The 18,385-nt window shown below is 37.2% G+C and overlaps 1 protein-coding gene across 1 annotated transcript in view; it reads left to right on the top strand.

The window, feature by feature from the left end:
* Positions 1-18,385, top strand: part of brinp2 (bone morphogenetic protein/retinoic acid inducible neural-specific 2) — a 209,121-nt gene that overhangs the window by 147,658 nt on the left and 43,078 nt on the right. The window contains 1 exon segment of the mRNA XM_038718847.1: positions 14,846-15,082. Within this exon segment, the coding sequence (XP_038574775.1) occupies positions 14,846-15,082 (237 nt within the window).

Below are 18,385 nucleotides of genomic sequence, written 5' to 3'. Positions count from 1 at the left end.
ACTTGCATGGGGGTGTTAAATGGATCATACTCACTAATAGTGAAATGAGTCATTTTGCAAGGGTTTTTGAAACAAATAAAAACTGATCCACCATGTAACAGCTACTGGATTAGCCGCTAGTTAGATTGGCTTCAAAGCATGGAGCACTTCTTCACTGCCAGCAATCACAGCTCATAGATCCGGAGGTAAACCCACATGTGATTTCATCATTAGCATTATTGATTCCCCTAAGATCATGTAAGGGAACAATGGTGTTTTGGTCCCTCTAACATTTAACGTTAAGGAATCCTATTTTAAGCATCCTTTTGTAATTAAAGCATAATTAATACATTTATTATTGCTTATAAGACAATTATAGGCTCTTATTAGAAACTTGTTAACAAGTTATATATATATACCTCATGAAACTTAATAAGATGTTTATTAATATTAATGAGACTTAATGAGTGTTAGTATTGTCCTAAAACACATTTATTATTGCATGTAAGATATTTATGAACACTTATTAGAAATTTGTTAACAGTTTATAGACCACTTATTAATGTTAATAGTATGTTTAATGACAGTAATTAGACTGTAAGAAGTTTATATTACTGCCTTATAAAGGCTAATATATCCTTATTTACTTTGTAAAAGTGTGTTTTTCAGTCCTCCACCTTCAACAATGTCTGTATGGCTTTTAGGTCAGTAAGATGACCTTGAGATCCTGGACTTTGGGGAACATTTTTTGGTTCCCATCCTCCAGCTCCACGAAGATCTTCTGAAAAACCTTAAAAGGCCCTTTAGGTAGGTGAAAGCCTGTGCTACAATGGGAATACCAAAAAGGACCACTGCTGCTGCGATGGCTATTCCAGCTTGCTTTTAAGACCTCCCTCCCTTATTTTTCTTGACCACAAATATGTTGAGTGCAAATGAAGGGAGGGCCTCTTGGATGGCTAAAGCATCTTTGTCATCACAAAGCTGTGAAATATACCAGAGAGAATTAAAGCTACTTTTTTTGCTAGATTTTAAGAACACATATAGCTCTTTGCTCTCCCTCTGAACAGAAATCTGGGTGGGATTATGTAGTTGCTGTGGTAGTTTTGACCGTTGTTGGCATTTAAGTCAAGAAATGTGTGTTTGTCTCAGAAATACTTAACCTGTGAACCTAAATGTTTTTCTCACATGGATTTGCCTACATTTATAAACAATAACTATCTTCTGTGAACTCTTCTGTGAGTCATCTATATATAAATCAAGATATAAATTTGTGATTCCTTCAGTGTGCATTAATAAAAAGGTGAGAGGTCAGAAAAAAACTTTTCTTTACCTGGTAGTCCTTGGTTAACTGTTCTGTCTTTTCATCAAGGTAGAGAATGAGGCCTCTGGTCACAGCTTCTCTTCAGGACCCAGTGCTGCTGTCCTACAAATATATGAAATATGAGATTATAGTATTTGATAGATCTATCAAATGCAAAAAAACAAACAGGACAAGCAGAACTCTGCCATCTGAAATTAAAACAACTTTTTGTCTGACCCATGAGCTAGTTAATATAACTGTAAATTGTACATTCACACACTCAATACGCACAGATTGCCCATCACATTGTAATTTGCATTCCTAATACAGATATCCTATATACTTCTGTACATCTTATTTTATTTATTTTTATACAGTAGTTGGTTAGTTTTTTGTATATATGTATATGTATTATTAACCGTCCAATAAAAGTTCTGTTTTTGCCACTGACAGGTTCAGATTGTTATTATACATGTCTGACAACATTATAGAAAGGGTCCTTACAGAGAGAGACACTTCTGTTAAAGATTAAAATTATTTTTGTTAAACCAGAAACAATTCCAAAATCGCCATCACCAAACACACCAGACTCCATTTAATAAGCAATACTTTTAGCATGTAAAGAGCCAGCATAATTGTTTCGTATTTACGTATGTAAATGGGTGAATTTAGGGTTTCTTTCAACCAAACCAGAGTGGTGGTTGTTGGAACAATAGAAAGACAACTAAGATGGTTTGTGAAGGTTTTATCTTGTTTCTGTCGACTTTAAATGAAGTGTGTTTTATGATGATAAAATTACAGTTAATTTGAATGCAGTCTGGTGGGTTTGGTGATTTCAGGGATGTTTCAAGTTAAAACAAAAAGGATCTTACTCAAAATGTCGACCTTTGCAGGGATCCTTTCCATAATGTTGTCAGACACTAAGAATAATTATCTGAGCATGTCAGTGGCAAAATAAGCACATGTTGTGGATGTAAATTGAAGGTGTGCAGCGGGCCTATTACCTGTTACATTGTAGCTTTTTTCAGGCACTGTCTCTTGGACCAATTTCAACTCTCCAGGTTGAAAGAAAGCAAAGTTACCCTAAGACATTATTCAAAATGCTCTAAAAATCCAAGTGCATATGTTAACTTACACTACATGCGTTATTTTATAGCTGTATGCTAACCTTAGCTTCAAATTAATGTTACACTAGAACCAACTATTTTATCAGTACTTGCAGAGTTTCAATGAAGCATCTAAAGCCACCTACCAGTTTAAGCTTCGCATGGCACAGAAGTAACTTTTAGCCACATAGTCACAGTAACTTAGTTATATTACTCCAGCTTCAAGTCTAAATGCACCATAACAACGTAATCTTCAAATTACACGTAAAGACAAGTTTTGTGCAATTATAAAAGAGTAAAGACTGTCCTTAAATTTGATCCACGTTCCTCGTTTGAAATGCAAGGGGTTTCCAGACCAACAGAACAGGAAGGGAAGTTGGAGTCAACGAGGCTCCTCCAGGCTCCTCCCGCTTCACAATAATTTTTTAAACTGAGTTATAGGTTTGTTGTGTGTGTGTGTGTGTGTGTGTGTGTGTGTGTGTGTGTGTATGTACCTAAGAAGATTGGCTGTGATTTACCTCATACATTTTGTAAAGAAAAAATGCACAATGTCACAAATGCATATTAATTCAAAACTAGATATATTCATGTAAAGATACAAACTTAACATTTTATTGTTAATATCAAATATTTAATTACATTACATTACAACATTTACTCCTACTTGGAATTTGGTGCAATTTAATTAAGTTTTAATAAAGAGGGATCCCTACTCTTACTTCACTCCAGGCCAAAGTACAAGAGGACAAACTTCTGTTTGGGTGGAGCTCATAAATATCTTACAAGCCAATAATAAATGTCTTTTGGGATATTGCTAACAGTCATTTATGTTAATAAACATCTCATTAAGGTTCTTAAGGTACATATAACTTGTTAACAAGTTTCTACTGAGTGCTCATACAGATGCTAATAAGAAATAAGAAATGTGTTCATTCATATTTTGACAAAATACTTGTCAATGTTAATAAAGATGTATTTTATAAGCTTGCTATTAACATTAAGATTTTTTTTAATAAGTTCACTACAAGTGTCTTACAAGGAAATAACAACTCTGTTTCTTTCTCAATAACCAATCCTTATAAAGTCTAATTGATGTTAATAAGCATCCTATTAATGTTAATGACAGGTATATAAACCATCAACAAGTTTCAAATAAGAGCCTATAAGTGTGTTATAAGCAATTATAAATTAGTTAATTGTGCTTTAGTTAACACTTTTTATTTGTGTTTATGAGCATCCTATAAGGTCTTATGTGTTGTTAAGTGTTTTATTATTTTTTAATTACTGCTTATTACAAGCACCGTAAAATAAAGTGTTACCGAAATTTATTATTTATTTATTTGCTTTGTTAGATGCCACACTATAGCCAAATATGTGGGTACATAAACATTGGTTTTATATTAACTGTCTTTTTCTGAAATTTAATTTCTTAAATGCACTCTAATTTATTGTTTTTTAGGATAAAGTGTGTCAATAGTAGAGCTCCCCTCTTTCCAGATAATAGTGATTATCAGATAGTGGAGTCAGAAAGGGCCCTCTTCTATGGACCTACATTCTCCTTCTATTTACCAATGGTGTAATGTATGATGTGTTTTTGGTATGTTGATTTTGTAATGGGATTGGAGAAAGTCCAACCGCAGCAATGTCTAATTCTTCTAACTCAAAGCAATTAGGCTGATGGGTTTCATTTAACTAAAGTTTCAGAAAAGTCTGAAATAAGTGCAAGTGTATTTATGTGCCAAGTGTCTTAACGAATGATTACCAAAAAGGATATTTTTAAACAGGCATCTCTACAATCACCCCTACAAGATATTTTCAGATTTAACTGTTGCCTGCATTGGCACTTCTCAGTAATTCCTACATCCCTCAAATTCCTACATATAAAAATCTCTATTGTAACAGAATGAACCACTGTTACACAGCTTCTTTGTGTTTTGAGCCTTTGCACTGCTGAAAAAAAAAATCTGTACCAGAGACAGAAAAGTGTTACATCATTTTGTGGTGATAGAAACTCTAAAGTGCTACCCAGTACATTCTCTAGGCAAGTAGAAAAAACCTCTTTGTATTTTCTATTCCCCGAATGCTTCAATGCTCCACTGTTCTTACTCTTTCTGATCTCTGACTCTGATTACATACCTGTATGTGTGTGTTGTGTACCTGTAGGCTTTGCCTGGTGTTTTTGTACGATATGTGCTTTGGTGAAATGAAGGCTACTCCTTTGGTGCTAACAGTGGCTACCCTTCTCTCATTCAATAAAGGTCCCACAATATGCTCATTTTCAGGTTCATACTTTTTTGGATATCTACTCAAAAATGTTTACATGCTCCCTAAAAGTCCACTTTCTTCTGATTGGCTAACTTCTGGAAACCTGCCACCCACAGCGCTAAAACGAAGTCTTGTTATGCGAGACTAGGTCAGTGTTTGTGGCCCTCACCACCTCATCCTATGTGCTGACAGCTGCAGTAACAAAGTGTGTCTGGCGTCCAGGCCTCACTGATTACAGTATAAACAAACAACTTTATAACTGTATTCACTGATTATGGTGAAACTTTATGTAGAAAATATTATCTGGTTTTCGTTCTGATGTCGTCCGGCTGCTCTGCCACAACCTTCTGTGATTTACGGAGTTTCCTGATGGACAGATAGCTTCACATGTTGTTAGCGGTTACTATATCTAACTATACTGCCGTCTGTAGATGTGCCTCTAGTCCAGTAGCATTACAGCACTGAGAGCACGTGTGCTCAGAGTCCAGGGACAATCAGCCAACAGTGGCACCTACAGTTAAGTTAGTTAGCGCTTGCTTTAGCAAGCGGTAAAGCTATCTGCAGAACTGCCGTAGGACAGAGGGAAACCCATTTCTTCGTGGACTAAGCGTTTTAGTACTTTCATAGTATTTATATAGCACCTAGACAAACAAAAAGAGCCTGACTTTGGCCTTTACTCAGAGATACTTTTTGGAGTTGCAAAATCATTATTTGTGTTGAATTTTTTTAAGGGCTTTTTTCCTTCAAAACCTCTTTGGTCAGTACTTGCGCAGCTCTATTCTGTATATTAGTGTGTGTATGAGTGTGGGTGGTGTAGCTAAGTATGAGTGCATCAACTACACATCAAGAGTTCAGGAAGTCTGGTAACAACACACAGGACCTTATTGGGATAGACAGGCACACAAAATACAGAAGCCATTGTATCAGCTGGGTGAAGCAGTGTTTACATGATGTTCACTCACAAAAGCAATAAAAGCAGGCCTGCTCTCACCATAATCCCACATATATGTATTCAAAAACCATGTGGACAAACTCCACTTTAAGGCAAGTGTACGACTGGTTCTCATAGAAATACAGACTCAGAGTATCCAGTATCTGTGTCATACATAGGCTTCGTCTCTGAATCTCAGATGAACAGCTTGGCTGCTTCTGACAGAAGGTTTACTAGGACCTTTAGTGACGTGATTCTATGGCAATGTGAGTGGAATGAAAACAAGCAGCTCTCATGAGGCCTTTTCAGATGCAACGTGGCAACGGCACCTCTGCGCTCTGAAACCCATTATATCCAGTGGCTTGCACCACACTACGCCAGCTTTTGGTTGTATTGAGCTGCAGCACAGTGCGCCGCTTGGTGAGCAGAGTGCACTGAACCCAGCAACTCAAATCGCATTGTGTATGAAAGGGCCTTTAGCCTCTACAATCATCCTTTAAAAGGCTTCTGTCTGCCTAGACTGAAGAACACTGCAAAGATTTTCCACTGTCTGTCTAAATTAATGGAATTAAATTATCCCTTGATATTTTTATACATTTTAAAATATGTTATTATTCAGAAACACTTTCTTGGGTCTTATTTTTATAGACTGATTCTGATCATTCCTCTCTTTAGTGATCATGCATGGGAACCTATTTTCAGTAGAGGATGCCACCATGGATATGGACATGCACATGGTTATTAATGTTTAGAATAAATAACTGACAGAACTGCCATATTTATATCCGTACCATATTTTCTGTACTTAAATCTTAAACTTGCATGGAAACACTTGATTTACAGTAGAAAAACCACCATGGCTGCAAAAAACAGTGTAAATTCTACGTAACCATACAGCCCATTTTAGGTTGGAATATTTAAAGTAAAGAATGTGCATTTTTTTTTCTGTGCCATCTACTTGCTATGACCAGTTAATGTATGTTCAGCAGCTCCTTTAAACTTTAAACTCAGCTGAGGTGAATGCATGCAGTCCTGTCAGGATTTAGATAGAAAAGCACACATTTATCCTTCAAATTTATCATGTTTTATACTTGAACCACAAAAGAATAATGCATCCTCAAGCACTTAAACAGATATTGTGCTTGCCTGAGTAAACCATTTTACACCAGCATCTCCTCAATCATCAGAGCAGGCTGGTAACTCGGCAAAACAGATTTCTTCCTCAATTAGTTATTGTAAAATGTAAAACAATCATCAACAGATTTCTGCTACCAGCCTTATTGTGGTCCTGCTAGCTCACTACGATTTAAGACCAATCCACCACACCGGCTAGACCTGGTTGAGTGGAACAGTTTGGGTGAAGCAGTGGGCTGCAAAATAGAGTTTTGAGCATGGTTAGACATATCTGTTGAACACAAAGGTGCTCGCCAGACGTGATGGAGTGATCTGTAGTACGGCCCCACTATTTTGTGGAATACAGACTGCAGAACTAGTAACATTCATTAAAAACCACCCTATTTAAATGCAGTTTTCTGCAATATCTAGGCTTTGGCAACTACGGTAAGGTTAACGTAAGGGGAAGATTGGACAAATAAACTGTGATATGGTTAGGTTTGGGAAACTAAAACACATAGCTAACATGGTAATTTCTAATGGAAAAATTAACATTAATTGACTCAGACACTGCACAAAAACCAGATTCTGTACATGTCCATCCAAAACCCCTACCTCCATATTCTTACTTTCCACATTGCTACATATAGGGCATACTACTTCCTGCACTGGCACTGAATGTTGGCATTCGATGTAAATGAGATGTGTAATTGTTTAATATGGATGTAATACCTAGGGATACTGGGCTGATAAAAAGACCAGCCACAGATACCAAGCTTAAACAATACTCTTCGTTCCACTTGTGGCTACAAAGAACAAAACAAACTTTGCAAGTCCACCAGACCTTGACCCTTCTCCTGTACCAAGTACCCAACTGCCACTTTAGTACTCCTCTGAGACCTCTGAGTACTTTCAGGGTCTCCAGCACACAAAACTGATGCCAAAGAGTAGAGGCAGTCAGTTTATTTGTAGCCAGAATTCCACCCTCAAAGGACTTTTAGCAACAGCCACTGCCATTTGATAACTTGGCTATAACCTTGTCCCCCATTTTCTCCCTATTCTATTTCTGCATTCACCTGGAAATCCCCAAGCACTTTCATGAGACCAGCTATATAGTAAGAATCCTTAAATCTGTCCATTGCCTCATAAGCACCTGTCCATCTTATTGGAGGCCCCTTCATACAGACTTGATCAAGGCTTCACATAGTCCTTGTACTTAATTTATAATATAATAATAATAATAATAATTAGAAGGTTCCATAGAATACCTATGCTGTTGCCCTTAGGAAGGATAAATCTTCTCGACTGATCTTTACCTAGACCATAACACAAGCCACTCAATACAAAGGCCTATGCCAGAAATTAACCCCCTCCAACGTAAAACACAAATAGAGTATGTGTGGCACACATGTACATAGTAATTTAAATTTTAACAACAAGAAAACCTTCCACTTCTGTTCTATCATGTTCATTTCAGGATTCCACTGATGGAAATACATGTCTATAATAGATGTCCCTGGAACACAATAAAGGCAGTCAGAGTAGTTTCCCAGTGCATTTGGTAGAAAGGATTTTATAATGCAAGCACACAAATGAATCTTTTTAGTCAGAAATGCCACCATTGCCTGCTGACAGCTGCTTGGTGGACTTCTCAGAGGAACTCCAGGAAAACCTCTAACAGATCCTCCCTCACGGCACCACAAGCACGCCTTTAGAACTCTGTTGGAATTCCATCAATAGCAGGAGCAGGGTCTAGGGACAGATGCTGTACCACACGTGTGAGCTCCTGCAGGGTAAGAGGTCTGTCAAGTGCCTCCCTCAGCTCAGCCCTAACGCTGGGCAGTCACTGAAACAAATTCTCAGCACACCACCTGTTACTCTATAACACGACATATGAAGCGTTTGGCAAATTCCTTATTGGTGCTTTCTCTGACATCACAGCCCTGAATGGCAGTCTAAAATGTAAAAGTCGGTTAAAGACAGGGAGAGATATAAAGAGTGCCAGATGAATTTTTATCCTTTGATAAAGTACTTGTGACTACGGTTTCTTTGTGTAAGAACACAAAGAAAGAGCACAAAACAACCCAGAAATCCAGCAAAAGAAACTGTGATTTTCATTCTTTGCAACAAGCAAAGCAGAAAGAAAGACAGAGAGAGTGTGTCACACAGCAACATCTGTGCCCATGTACTGTAATGTATATTGAAGCTGGGTCACTGCCAAAGCCTCAGGCTCTGAGAGCGGGAGCACAGTCCAAGGGTACCAACACCATATCCTCTACAGCCAAGAGTGCATTCTAGTGTAGTGGGCCAAGCACTCACCAAAGCAAGGTCCTACAGAGAATTCACACACAGACACACATATCATAAGAGAGGCTTAAGAGCTTTAAATTGCCGAAAATGGAAAGTGTGGTCTCTGCTGGAGATTGAGAGATAGAAAGAGAGGGAACCATTGGTCTGCTATTTCTGGTCTATTGGGGTGATCTAAATCCGTCACTGGTTGGAAGCAAAGCCTTTTGGGTAATGACCTTAAAAGCCCCTATCAGAAAGAGACACCAGCAGGTTTCACAGAAATTCGTGGTGGGGACTGGCAACAGATGCCTGAAAATAAAAAAAAACACCACTGATGAGATTTTAATTTATTTTTTATCACTGTGGTCAGCCAAAAACAAGACAAGACAGATGAAGTAAAGTCATTTCAAAGCTTTTCATTCATAATCTCTAAATCTCTTTTTATCACCAGAAGGCAAATTGAGCTCATTTACTTAGTCAAAGGTTTGATATTTCTATATCTTTATGTAATTATACTTTGTATGTGTCGCAATGGCTACTTTGGTTTAGTCATTTAGCAAATCTTTGCTCTTTTTCCTGACAGTCCCAGTCAGCTCATCCCCTCACCCACCATCACAACTGTTCCCCATTTCCTCATTATCTTCATATATACCGGCCTGCCTAATGTACCAGTCTTTTGAATGTGTGTAGATCCATTACAGTGCGAAGGATTGATGATTGATTAATTCATTGACTGATTAAATGATTGTATTAATACTCCCTACACAGAGCAGAATGTAATTAATAAAGTGACACCAATGTTAGATTAATTAAAAATTAACTTTAAATTGTCCATAAATCAAACTGGAATTCAAAGGAAGGTAGCAAAATAGATGCATAATAATTAGTTACTTTGAAGAGAATAACATTTTCTGTTTTCCCTTTCTTAATCGCCATGCATTTCTATTTACAGCAATTCTTGTGAAATTCAAAATAGAGATTTACGAGCATGGTTTAACCTTGCTGACCACTGTCATGTGATGTTGAATTCTGAGAGCTACAGCCAATTTCTCCCAGTGGCCAACTGTGGTACTGCAACAAATAGAAAATCCCTGCTGATCAAAAACATTTTCCACAAAGACCACCATTGTTGGTGAGTACAAAGACACGTCGAACTGCAAATGAGATTAATGAATATTTTTAACATTTTTTATATTATGCATTATTTAACAAATGCAAATCACAACACAAAAAGACCCAAAGCAAACCATTAAAAATTCATGCATTTTCCCCATGCACTGGATGACCAGCTTTAATTGGAGTCCAGTATTAGGTTTCATAATACATCCATGGTAACACATCACCAGTGTACAAGATACAAACCGAACCCTGTCCTCAAAGCATTGCTTGCAGTGCCACTAGTAGTCGAAACCTCAAAATGGTAGCTTTAAATCTGAATATACTTTTTGCTACCAAGAAATGGTTAATTTAACCATTGATAAAATTTACACTAAATATGACCATTGTCGCTAAATACACTGGTTTTTAAGTGACATGTCAATGTTTTGAATAAAACCCTCTTATATCCATGTTGGTGGATAGTACATTAAATTCACTTGGAAAATGAATTTGAAATTAAATGGCTTCATACAGGATGGCTTATTCTACAATATTTGGACTGAGGAAACCTAAAAATGAATAAATTAGAAACATACATAGTAGTCAAACAATCAAACAAGTCTGTTTTTGTTGTTGTAAAGTAGAAGTTTTTCTCTAGTAGACCTTCACCCAATGATTTACTCCCTTGATTGCATGGTTGGTGAAAAGGCTTTAATTGTAGATTCATTCATATGTTCGAGTATCTGACTATTTTTCAGCAAATCCCCCATTACAAGTTTATGTGTATCTATTAAATTCAGAAGAGCCATGTTGAAGGCCTCTTTTAACCCAAATAAGCCTACTATATTATTCCCACTTCGACATTCATACAGGTTTAATTTCATCATCAGGGCTTGTGTGGCTTTTCATGACATGAAATGCCAAACAGGGGTTAATATTCATCCTAGACACATTGTGTGACATATTAAAGTTTTGATGAACAAGGTTTTGCTGAATACTAATGTGCAGCTGCAATAACGACGTGTGTCAAAGGTAAAGAGCGGCAAGGTAGAAGAGGAATTACCAGCATGCGTTTCACTCTGCCTGAAAGCCATGTTGAATAAACTGTCCTCATTTTCACTCTCCACTTTTGTTATGTTCCCTCCTCCTATGTTACTCCGCTAACTACTGGAGCTAGAGTACTGTAGAAAATATTAAAAAGGAAGGAGAAAGGTTAAATGATACTTTGTAATAGTTGTTTGTTGTAAATAAAAAAGGCCAAATCCTCAAACCAACGTCTTCAGAGACAAATAAAACTGACGGTATTGAAATTACTGAATGTGGCCTGCCCATCTTTTCATTTATTAATTAGTCACACATTATAAGATCAAGTCAGTTCACCTTCAGGTATATTAATCTGTCCACTTAGGAAGCCTAAGTGAGTTTTAATCAATCATCTGTTTGTCTGTCTATACTTACTTCTTGTTAACAGTATAAGTTGTCTTGCTGTAAGACTGCACAGACAACCATACACCACACAGACATACTGCTACAGATGACCAATCAACAGTTTCCAATGCCTTATGGAAAATCTAGTTCATAACATTAATATAGTTTTCCTTTCAGGTCAATGCCACGTCAGAAGCATTGGAGAACTACAAAACTTTTAGTACACAACTGTCACAGTATGCAGTGTAGATGCAATGCAACACATAGAAACTAATCGTGTTACATCAGTTTGGGAAAGTTGCGATAAAAAAATTTAGGGGACACTTAGGAGGAAAAATAATACCAGAATCTGTGATGCTCATTGCAATTCAGATTTAAACAGAGGTTTTTAAGGTTTAGTGAACTTAAAAAGAGACAAAACACAAAAAAGGACTCTTAATACCAAGGCTTACTGGTAAACTGCTTTAGAAAAAAAGAGATGCTTACAAACTCACTGCAGTCCAGGTGATTATCACTGAAAGAAAGAAAGAAAGATCAACAAGCAGTGAGGTGTAAGAGAGATAGAGTTATTGGTGATAGGAAGGGAGTGTTATTTAGCTGTCTCCCAAACTGAAAAAAACCCTGCCAGATTGGCATCTAGTACACACATAAACACACACACACACACACACACACACACACAAACACATGCAAAAATCTCAAAGCACCTGCCAAAGCATGGGCGAGGAGAAATGTGACTAATTACATCTCTTTCCAAGCCATTGAAAGAGTAAATACCAAAGAAGGGACATGCATATTCATAGCAGGGCACAGTGGGATTGACTTGGCTGTTGAAAATCATCCAGAGTGAAGTGGGGAGAGAGGAACACAACAAATTGATGATTATTAGACAGACAGTCAGGGAGACAGACATTGAACAACAGACAGATTCAGAAAAGCAATGGGAGCATCACACGAGTCTTCTGAAAGTCACCTGCTGGTTTCTATTAGACACACACACTGGCTTTTGGTTTGGTTTAATAGACTGTGCAGTCACCACACTTTGGCACTATAATTAGCATATCAATGTATCTTTAATATATTTAAATGATGAAAGCAGTGAAATTGAAACTGCAAAGTTACCCCGCTGTTAAAGGACATGAAGACAGACAGCATTTCCCACAGATTGAGCTTCTGTCTTCAATTACAACATTACAAATGAGTTATTATTGCGTTAACGCATTAATAAATTAATTTATTGCATGTTAACGCAGTTTTTATTATTATCATTATTATTATTATTGTTATTATTATTTTCCCTTGCTCACTGGCTCTGAATACACATACAGTCAAACCATGGGTCACAGGAGGGGTGGGATGTTGATCAGCCTGCAAATCACCCACCCAAACAAGCAGTGGAGGGAGGCTTCGGCAGGATGCAGCGTGTGGGAGAAGTAGATAAACAAAAGCAAGACAAATCACATGGAGATGGAAAAAAGAAGTTGCTAACTGTAATGTAAATTAAAAAAAGAAATTTGAGTTTAACAAATTATATTTATTGCTAACTCACAGACTCTGTGCCACAGCAAGCACGGTGGGGATTTTTCCTTCTGCCGCTAATGTAGCCAACAGAATATTCAGTGTCTAGGCTAAACTCAGATCTGGCACTAGCCTTAACTCTGGAGGGGCATAAAACCCAGTGCCCCAACATAGACAACGCCAGTAGTCAAGGGGTTGCAAAATTAGCTTAATTAGCATTTTACCTGGTATTTGGGAAAAAATAAATAAGTACATTTCTTGGGGAAAAAAACAGACAACACCTAAATTTTCTATTTTGAATAAGCAAATATTTGCTTTGCTTTATATACAGTTTTTCTAGCTGTAGTTGTTAGTTAGCTAGAATTGTATAGCCTACACCAAACATATGTGTGATGCAGTGTGTGTTTTTGTGTGACAAATGTCTACTCATTTAAAAAAAATTAACTCCAGGTCTTTCTTTTATTTTCTTCCAGTTTATATGTTTTCGCGTTTCTATGTACATTCATCAAATGGAATCATATAGTCGGAGGATCATGAAAATTTATGCATGTAGATGCATCTTTACCTGTTTTTGCCCACAAGTGTCTTTGTCAATACTTTGTATCCATAGCTATCACTCTGAACACACCTTAAGACACCTGATTTAGCAGGACTTTAGCCAGTTCTATGTATGTTACTTTTTGATTTGAAAATTACAAAAAGTCTTTATGTATAAAGGCAAATAATTTTAATGGGAAAAAAACAGAAGGGACTAACGTACAGAGCAGGAAAACAATGCTCAGTGTTTCTTTTGCAAGATTAAATAGGTTAAATATGCATTGAGCATGTAATTAAGGTTTAACAGCCATCATCTTCATAACTATTACATTATGTATGTTTTCACGATTTGAGTGTCAGGAAGTTGAGGAACAGGAAGAAGAAATAATGAAACCTGCAGATAGGAAACAACTATTTATGACAGGTTGAAACTGCAAGTTGTTTACAGTAACTGCTTAAACTACTAAACTATGCCCCTGGGTTTCTAAACATACTGTATATCCACCTACAGTACTTTCTGCGAGAGCTGCCACTGAAAATGATATGAGCTATCTGCTCTGGAGAAAACACCAAATATTCTTGCCCTAAGCATCTTCACCAACCAGCTAGAGAAGAGAGAGCCAGTTGACATTAGTTTAAGTGACTAATATGTTCAGGCAAGAGCACCACACACAAAAGACATAGCCAGCTGATGAGCTGTTATCTTTGCATAAGTCAGCCACGATAAGACATGTTATTATTGTCAGTATCTCTATGCAATATTAAATGAAGGAACACAGGCTGTACTGCAGATGAACATTTCATCAGCTTGTATTCTGATGGACATATTGAAGCTTAAATTAGAAGAGTAATTTAGTGTCAGACTGTGTATTCTTGAAATAATTAAAAATCATCTTAAATTTCAAAATGTGTATCCATGAAAGGAACATTCAATTGCAATTTCTAAAAACAACATTTCCATCCAACAGCAGTGATTCCAAGCTGCACTGTGTGCAGTGCTGCAAACACACATATGTTGAAATATTTGGTTTATAACCCAAAATAAATTGTATGATGAACACAAATGATATGCTTAGATTTGCCTTTTGCAATTTTCTTACATGTATCAAAAATGCCTTAATTTAATATAAAAAGGCGAAAAATTCAGCTCCACATTCTCAACATTTCTACGTTCTGCCTTACAAAAATAACATGTGTAAGCATGTGGAACCAGATTGTAAAAGAACACTTTATTATGAAAATGAAGAAATACCTTACCATGTGCTTCTCTGTTTTGTCCAGGATTGCAAGATGTCCTGCCAGAGTTCCTGCGTGGGCGTTTTGTGGAGGCAGCCCTCAGCTATGTGGCATGCAACTCAGAGGGCGAGTTGCTCTGCCGCAACAACGACTGCTGGTGCCGGTGCTCTCCCCGCTTCCCAGAATGCAACTGTCCCTTCACTGACATCAAGGTCATGGAGGAAAACCTGGAGAAGAGCAAAGAGGTCTGGAGCAGTTTCAACCAAGAGTTCATGGAATCAGGTACGGGCTCAAATGATTAATATGAAATCATGAAAGTTGTGCTGGTTTTTGAGTGGAAACTGCTTTTAATGAGGTTGATGTTTTGGTTAAGTGTATAAACAACCTATTCTTACTCACAAAGCATCAAATATGGCAGCTCTACCCCTCTAGCATAATTATTTTAAAATGTCATTGAATTCAGGCAACATATTATAACGAAAAAAATTGACTAATGTACGTAACTTAACTAACTTAAGTATCTTAATGATCATTTGGGGGATATGAGGATCTCTGTTTTTTCCTGACAATGTGCCAAGGTGGCCTTCGACGAGGTCAGGAAGCTGTTGCCTGGTGTGGAGGGGCTTCCGTATGGATTTTCTTCCTGGCCCAACTCCACATCAGCTATGGAAAAAGACTTTGATTTGTCAGTATGCCAAGGCCTACTTTAAGAAGATGAACACTGAGTGATGTTTCTAAACAATACATTGCATCATTGTCATGCCTCAGTGTCATCATTGTACACTTAAGTACTTGTTTACATTTGATCGTTGTTGACGTTTAGTTATTTGTTTATTTTTGTTTACATTAGTTGATCCTCTGTGCAATGTTTCTTTTATACGCAGGGTGATTGTTTTATACACATCCTTATATTACATTTATGTCTAAGCCAATATGGGGTATTCAAGTATTAGTTGTGCCTATTAATACACATTTTGGAATCTGTGGGAGTTATCTTAAATTATTCTTATTTATTATGTTTGTGTGGGTGCGATGATGGGGAACCATCTTGGCTCTTTTCGGATGTATTTGGTTTCTTCATTTACACATAAATGTGTTCTGCTAATTTGAACTGCAGCAAAAGATCCAAGGTTTTTAGTCTTCTAAAGCGGCTTAACTCTGACATGCTATAGTATTTTTGCTGGAGACTCATCCTTGACTTAAAGAGCATCGTAGGCTACAGTCTTCTTGGATAGAGCAGGGCCCTGTTTCAGAAAGCAAGCTTAACAAACTCTGAGCTTATCCCTGAGCTATGATTTGATTGAGCCTGAGATGGGAAACTCTGAATTTTCGGTTCCAGAACAGCTGATCAGAATAAGTTCAATCAACCCTGAGTGTTGTTGTGAAAAAAAAGTTAGGAAAGTTCAAATCAGTGCGACTAGCCTATATGAAAGATTACTGTTCATTGATCGATTTTATAGGTTACATATTAAACAGTGATTACTGCAGTAATTTAGCACACAGTAGCCTAAGTGTTTTCAGTGCGACTGTCCACAGAGTCACAGCGTTAAAGACGTAGACATAGATTTTATTCTGTGCTGAGGATAAATCCACAATGTGCGGAGATCTGTCCATACATTGATGACAGATTGATCATGTTCAAGATCATGTTTGGGTGAAAAACTAATAGCCTATCTAACAGGGATTTTAAAGTTTTTAAAGATGTAAATGTGTTCAGATATGTGCTTTGATATTTACAGAATGAATGAGGAAATGAAACAGTATGTCAGACAGCCGCCTCAGGCTCCGCGGCAGGGGAGGAGTCAGAGAGACGGTTTTTCAACTTATCCTGTGAACAGCATCAGTTGCCGGAGTTACTGATCTAGGGATTATCTGATCTCGCTCTCTGAAACGGAAAACTCAGAGTTTCCCTCATCTCAGGTTTAACATACTCAGAATTTTCACTAATCCCGCTTTCTGAAACGGGGCCAGGTCTACCACTCCAATTTTAATCTAAATCTAGAGGCGTTGGTATTTTAATTAGTAAAATAATTGAAATGTACTGATATTATTGCTGATAAAAAATGACAGATGCCAGATAGTTGCAGGTGCATTAACGCAAGCAAAGGTGTTAATCTAAGAGATTATTTAGTGATACACCAAATTTAAATACGCATGTGTCAATTGTTGGAGGTGTTCTGAAAAAAAATCCAAATAAATCCTTTTTATATCCCCAATGCTGACATCCTTTACATTTTTAATGTAATTTACATTTGGTAGATATTAGTGTTAGGGTAGGTAGGTAGTGCATGACAGTGTTTTCATTTTGACTCACTTTTGAGATAGGCAGAGTGTGTTCTGTGTCGACTCTGTTACAGTAAATAAGAGAGAATAGCTGTGGACATACGGTTGTTAAGTTCCATATGTAGCAGCTGGGATGTTTGGGGGCGATTTATAGCTCCAAGCTGGATGCAGTTTATTCTCAATAACACTCTGTTTATGTAGCTTGTACCTGTGAAGTGTTTTTATAATGATCTGTGTTATTACTGACAATTAAAGTGCAGTCTTCAATGATGTGTGATCACCTACCTGGATTACAGCTCCGTTGCTGCTGAAGTTCTTCATAAAGACACATTATATGAAAGCCTGATATGAAATTAAGAAGATAACTTCATAGCAGTATGAATCAGTTAATCATTTCTAGTTTATTTCAAGTTTAATGACGATTGAATACTTAGTGGAACTTGGCCTGCCATCGGTTTTCTGCTTACTTTTTGAAACTATTGCATTATTAGACTTGATAAAATACTGTACCATTACATTTACTTACTTTTTGAAACTATTGCATTATTAGACTTCCTTTTCCAAACCTTTTGAATTGACAATTTTGTCTGATATCAGGCAATTATTTGACATAATATAGCAATGTGCAAGAAAGTTTAGAGCCAGTATTGTGGAAGCTGTGTATTAGCATGCTGAGCCACAGTGACGCAGGCCCCATCAGGTGGACAGTCTCACTCTTGTTAAATCGATTTCCACCAAGCCAGGCTGCTTTATCAAAACCATTCATCACAGAGAGTGAGACACAGGTGTGTGATGTAATAGCAGCAATGGTGCAGAACAATTCAGGTGTCACTTCCTAAACTGGTTGAAGCTTCTTTGTTTTTGTTATATCTCAACAATTCACCAGCTTACTTCTTAATGACATGGACCGTGTAGGTAGGATTTAATTGGAGACAGGGTTCTGGCAGCTTTTCTTAAACTTTGTGGGTGTGTTGTGTTTCCCTGCAGGGTTCAGGTGATGCTGTGTGTGCTGCCATTTATTTGAAAACTGCTTAGTGAGTGACATTACAGAGGTAAACAGCATTTCTGTGCATTCACTTAGTCTCATTTTGACAGCACCTGACTTTGCAAAGTGGCTTTTTTTTTGCTGCATATTAAATCTTTATAAAGATGCGCTGACAGTATTAAAAAGAGCGGAGGAAGACGTGTAATTGCACGACTTTTCTTGTTCCGCTGACAGTATGTTTTTTGTGAGAAGCTTAACTTCGTGCTGTTTATCATACAAATTTAGGCCTTCAGTACTTTTGGAAGCTTGTGTGTTTG

This window comes from Micropterus salmoides, unplaced genomic scaffold (genome assembly GCF_014851395.1).
Source record: "Micropterus salmoides isolate LMB-PRFRI ecotype aquatic unplaced genomic scaffold, ASM1485139v1 Ms_hic_scaffold_14, whole genome shotgun sequence".
Classification (NCBI taxonomy): domain Eukaryota; kingdom Metazoa; phylum Chordata; class Actinopteri; order Centrarchiformes; family Centrarchidae; genus Micropterus; species Micropterus salmoides.
Note: the sequence above shows the minus strand (reverse complement) of the source record. Positions and strands in the feature narration are given on the sequence as shown.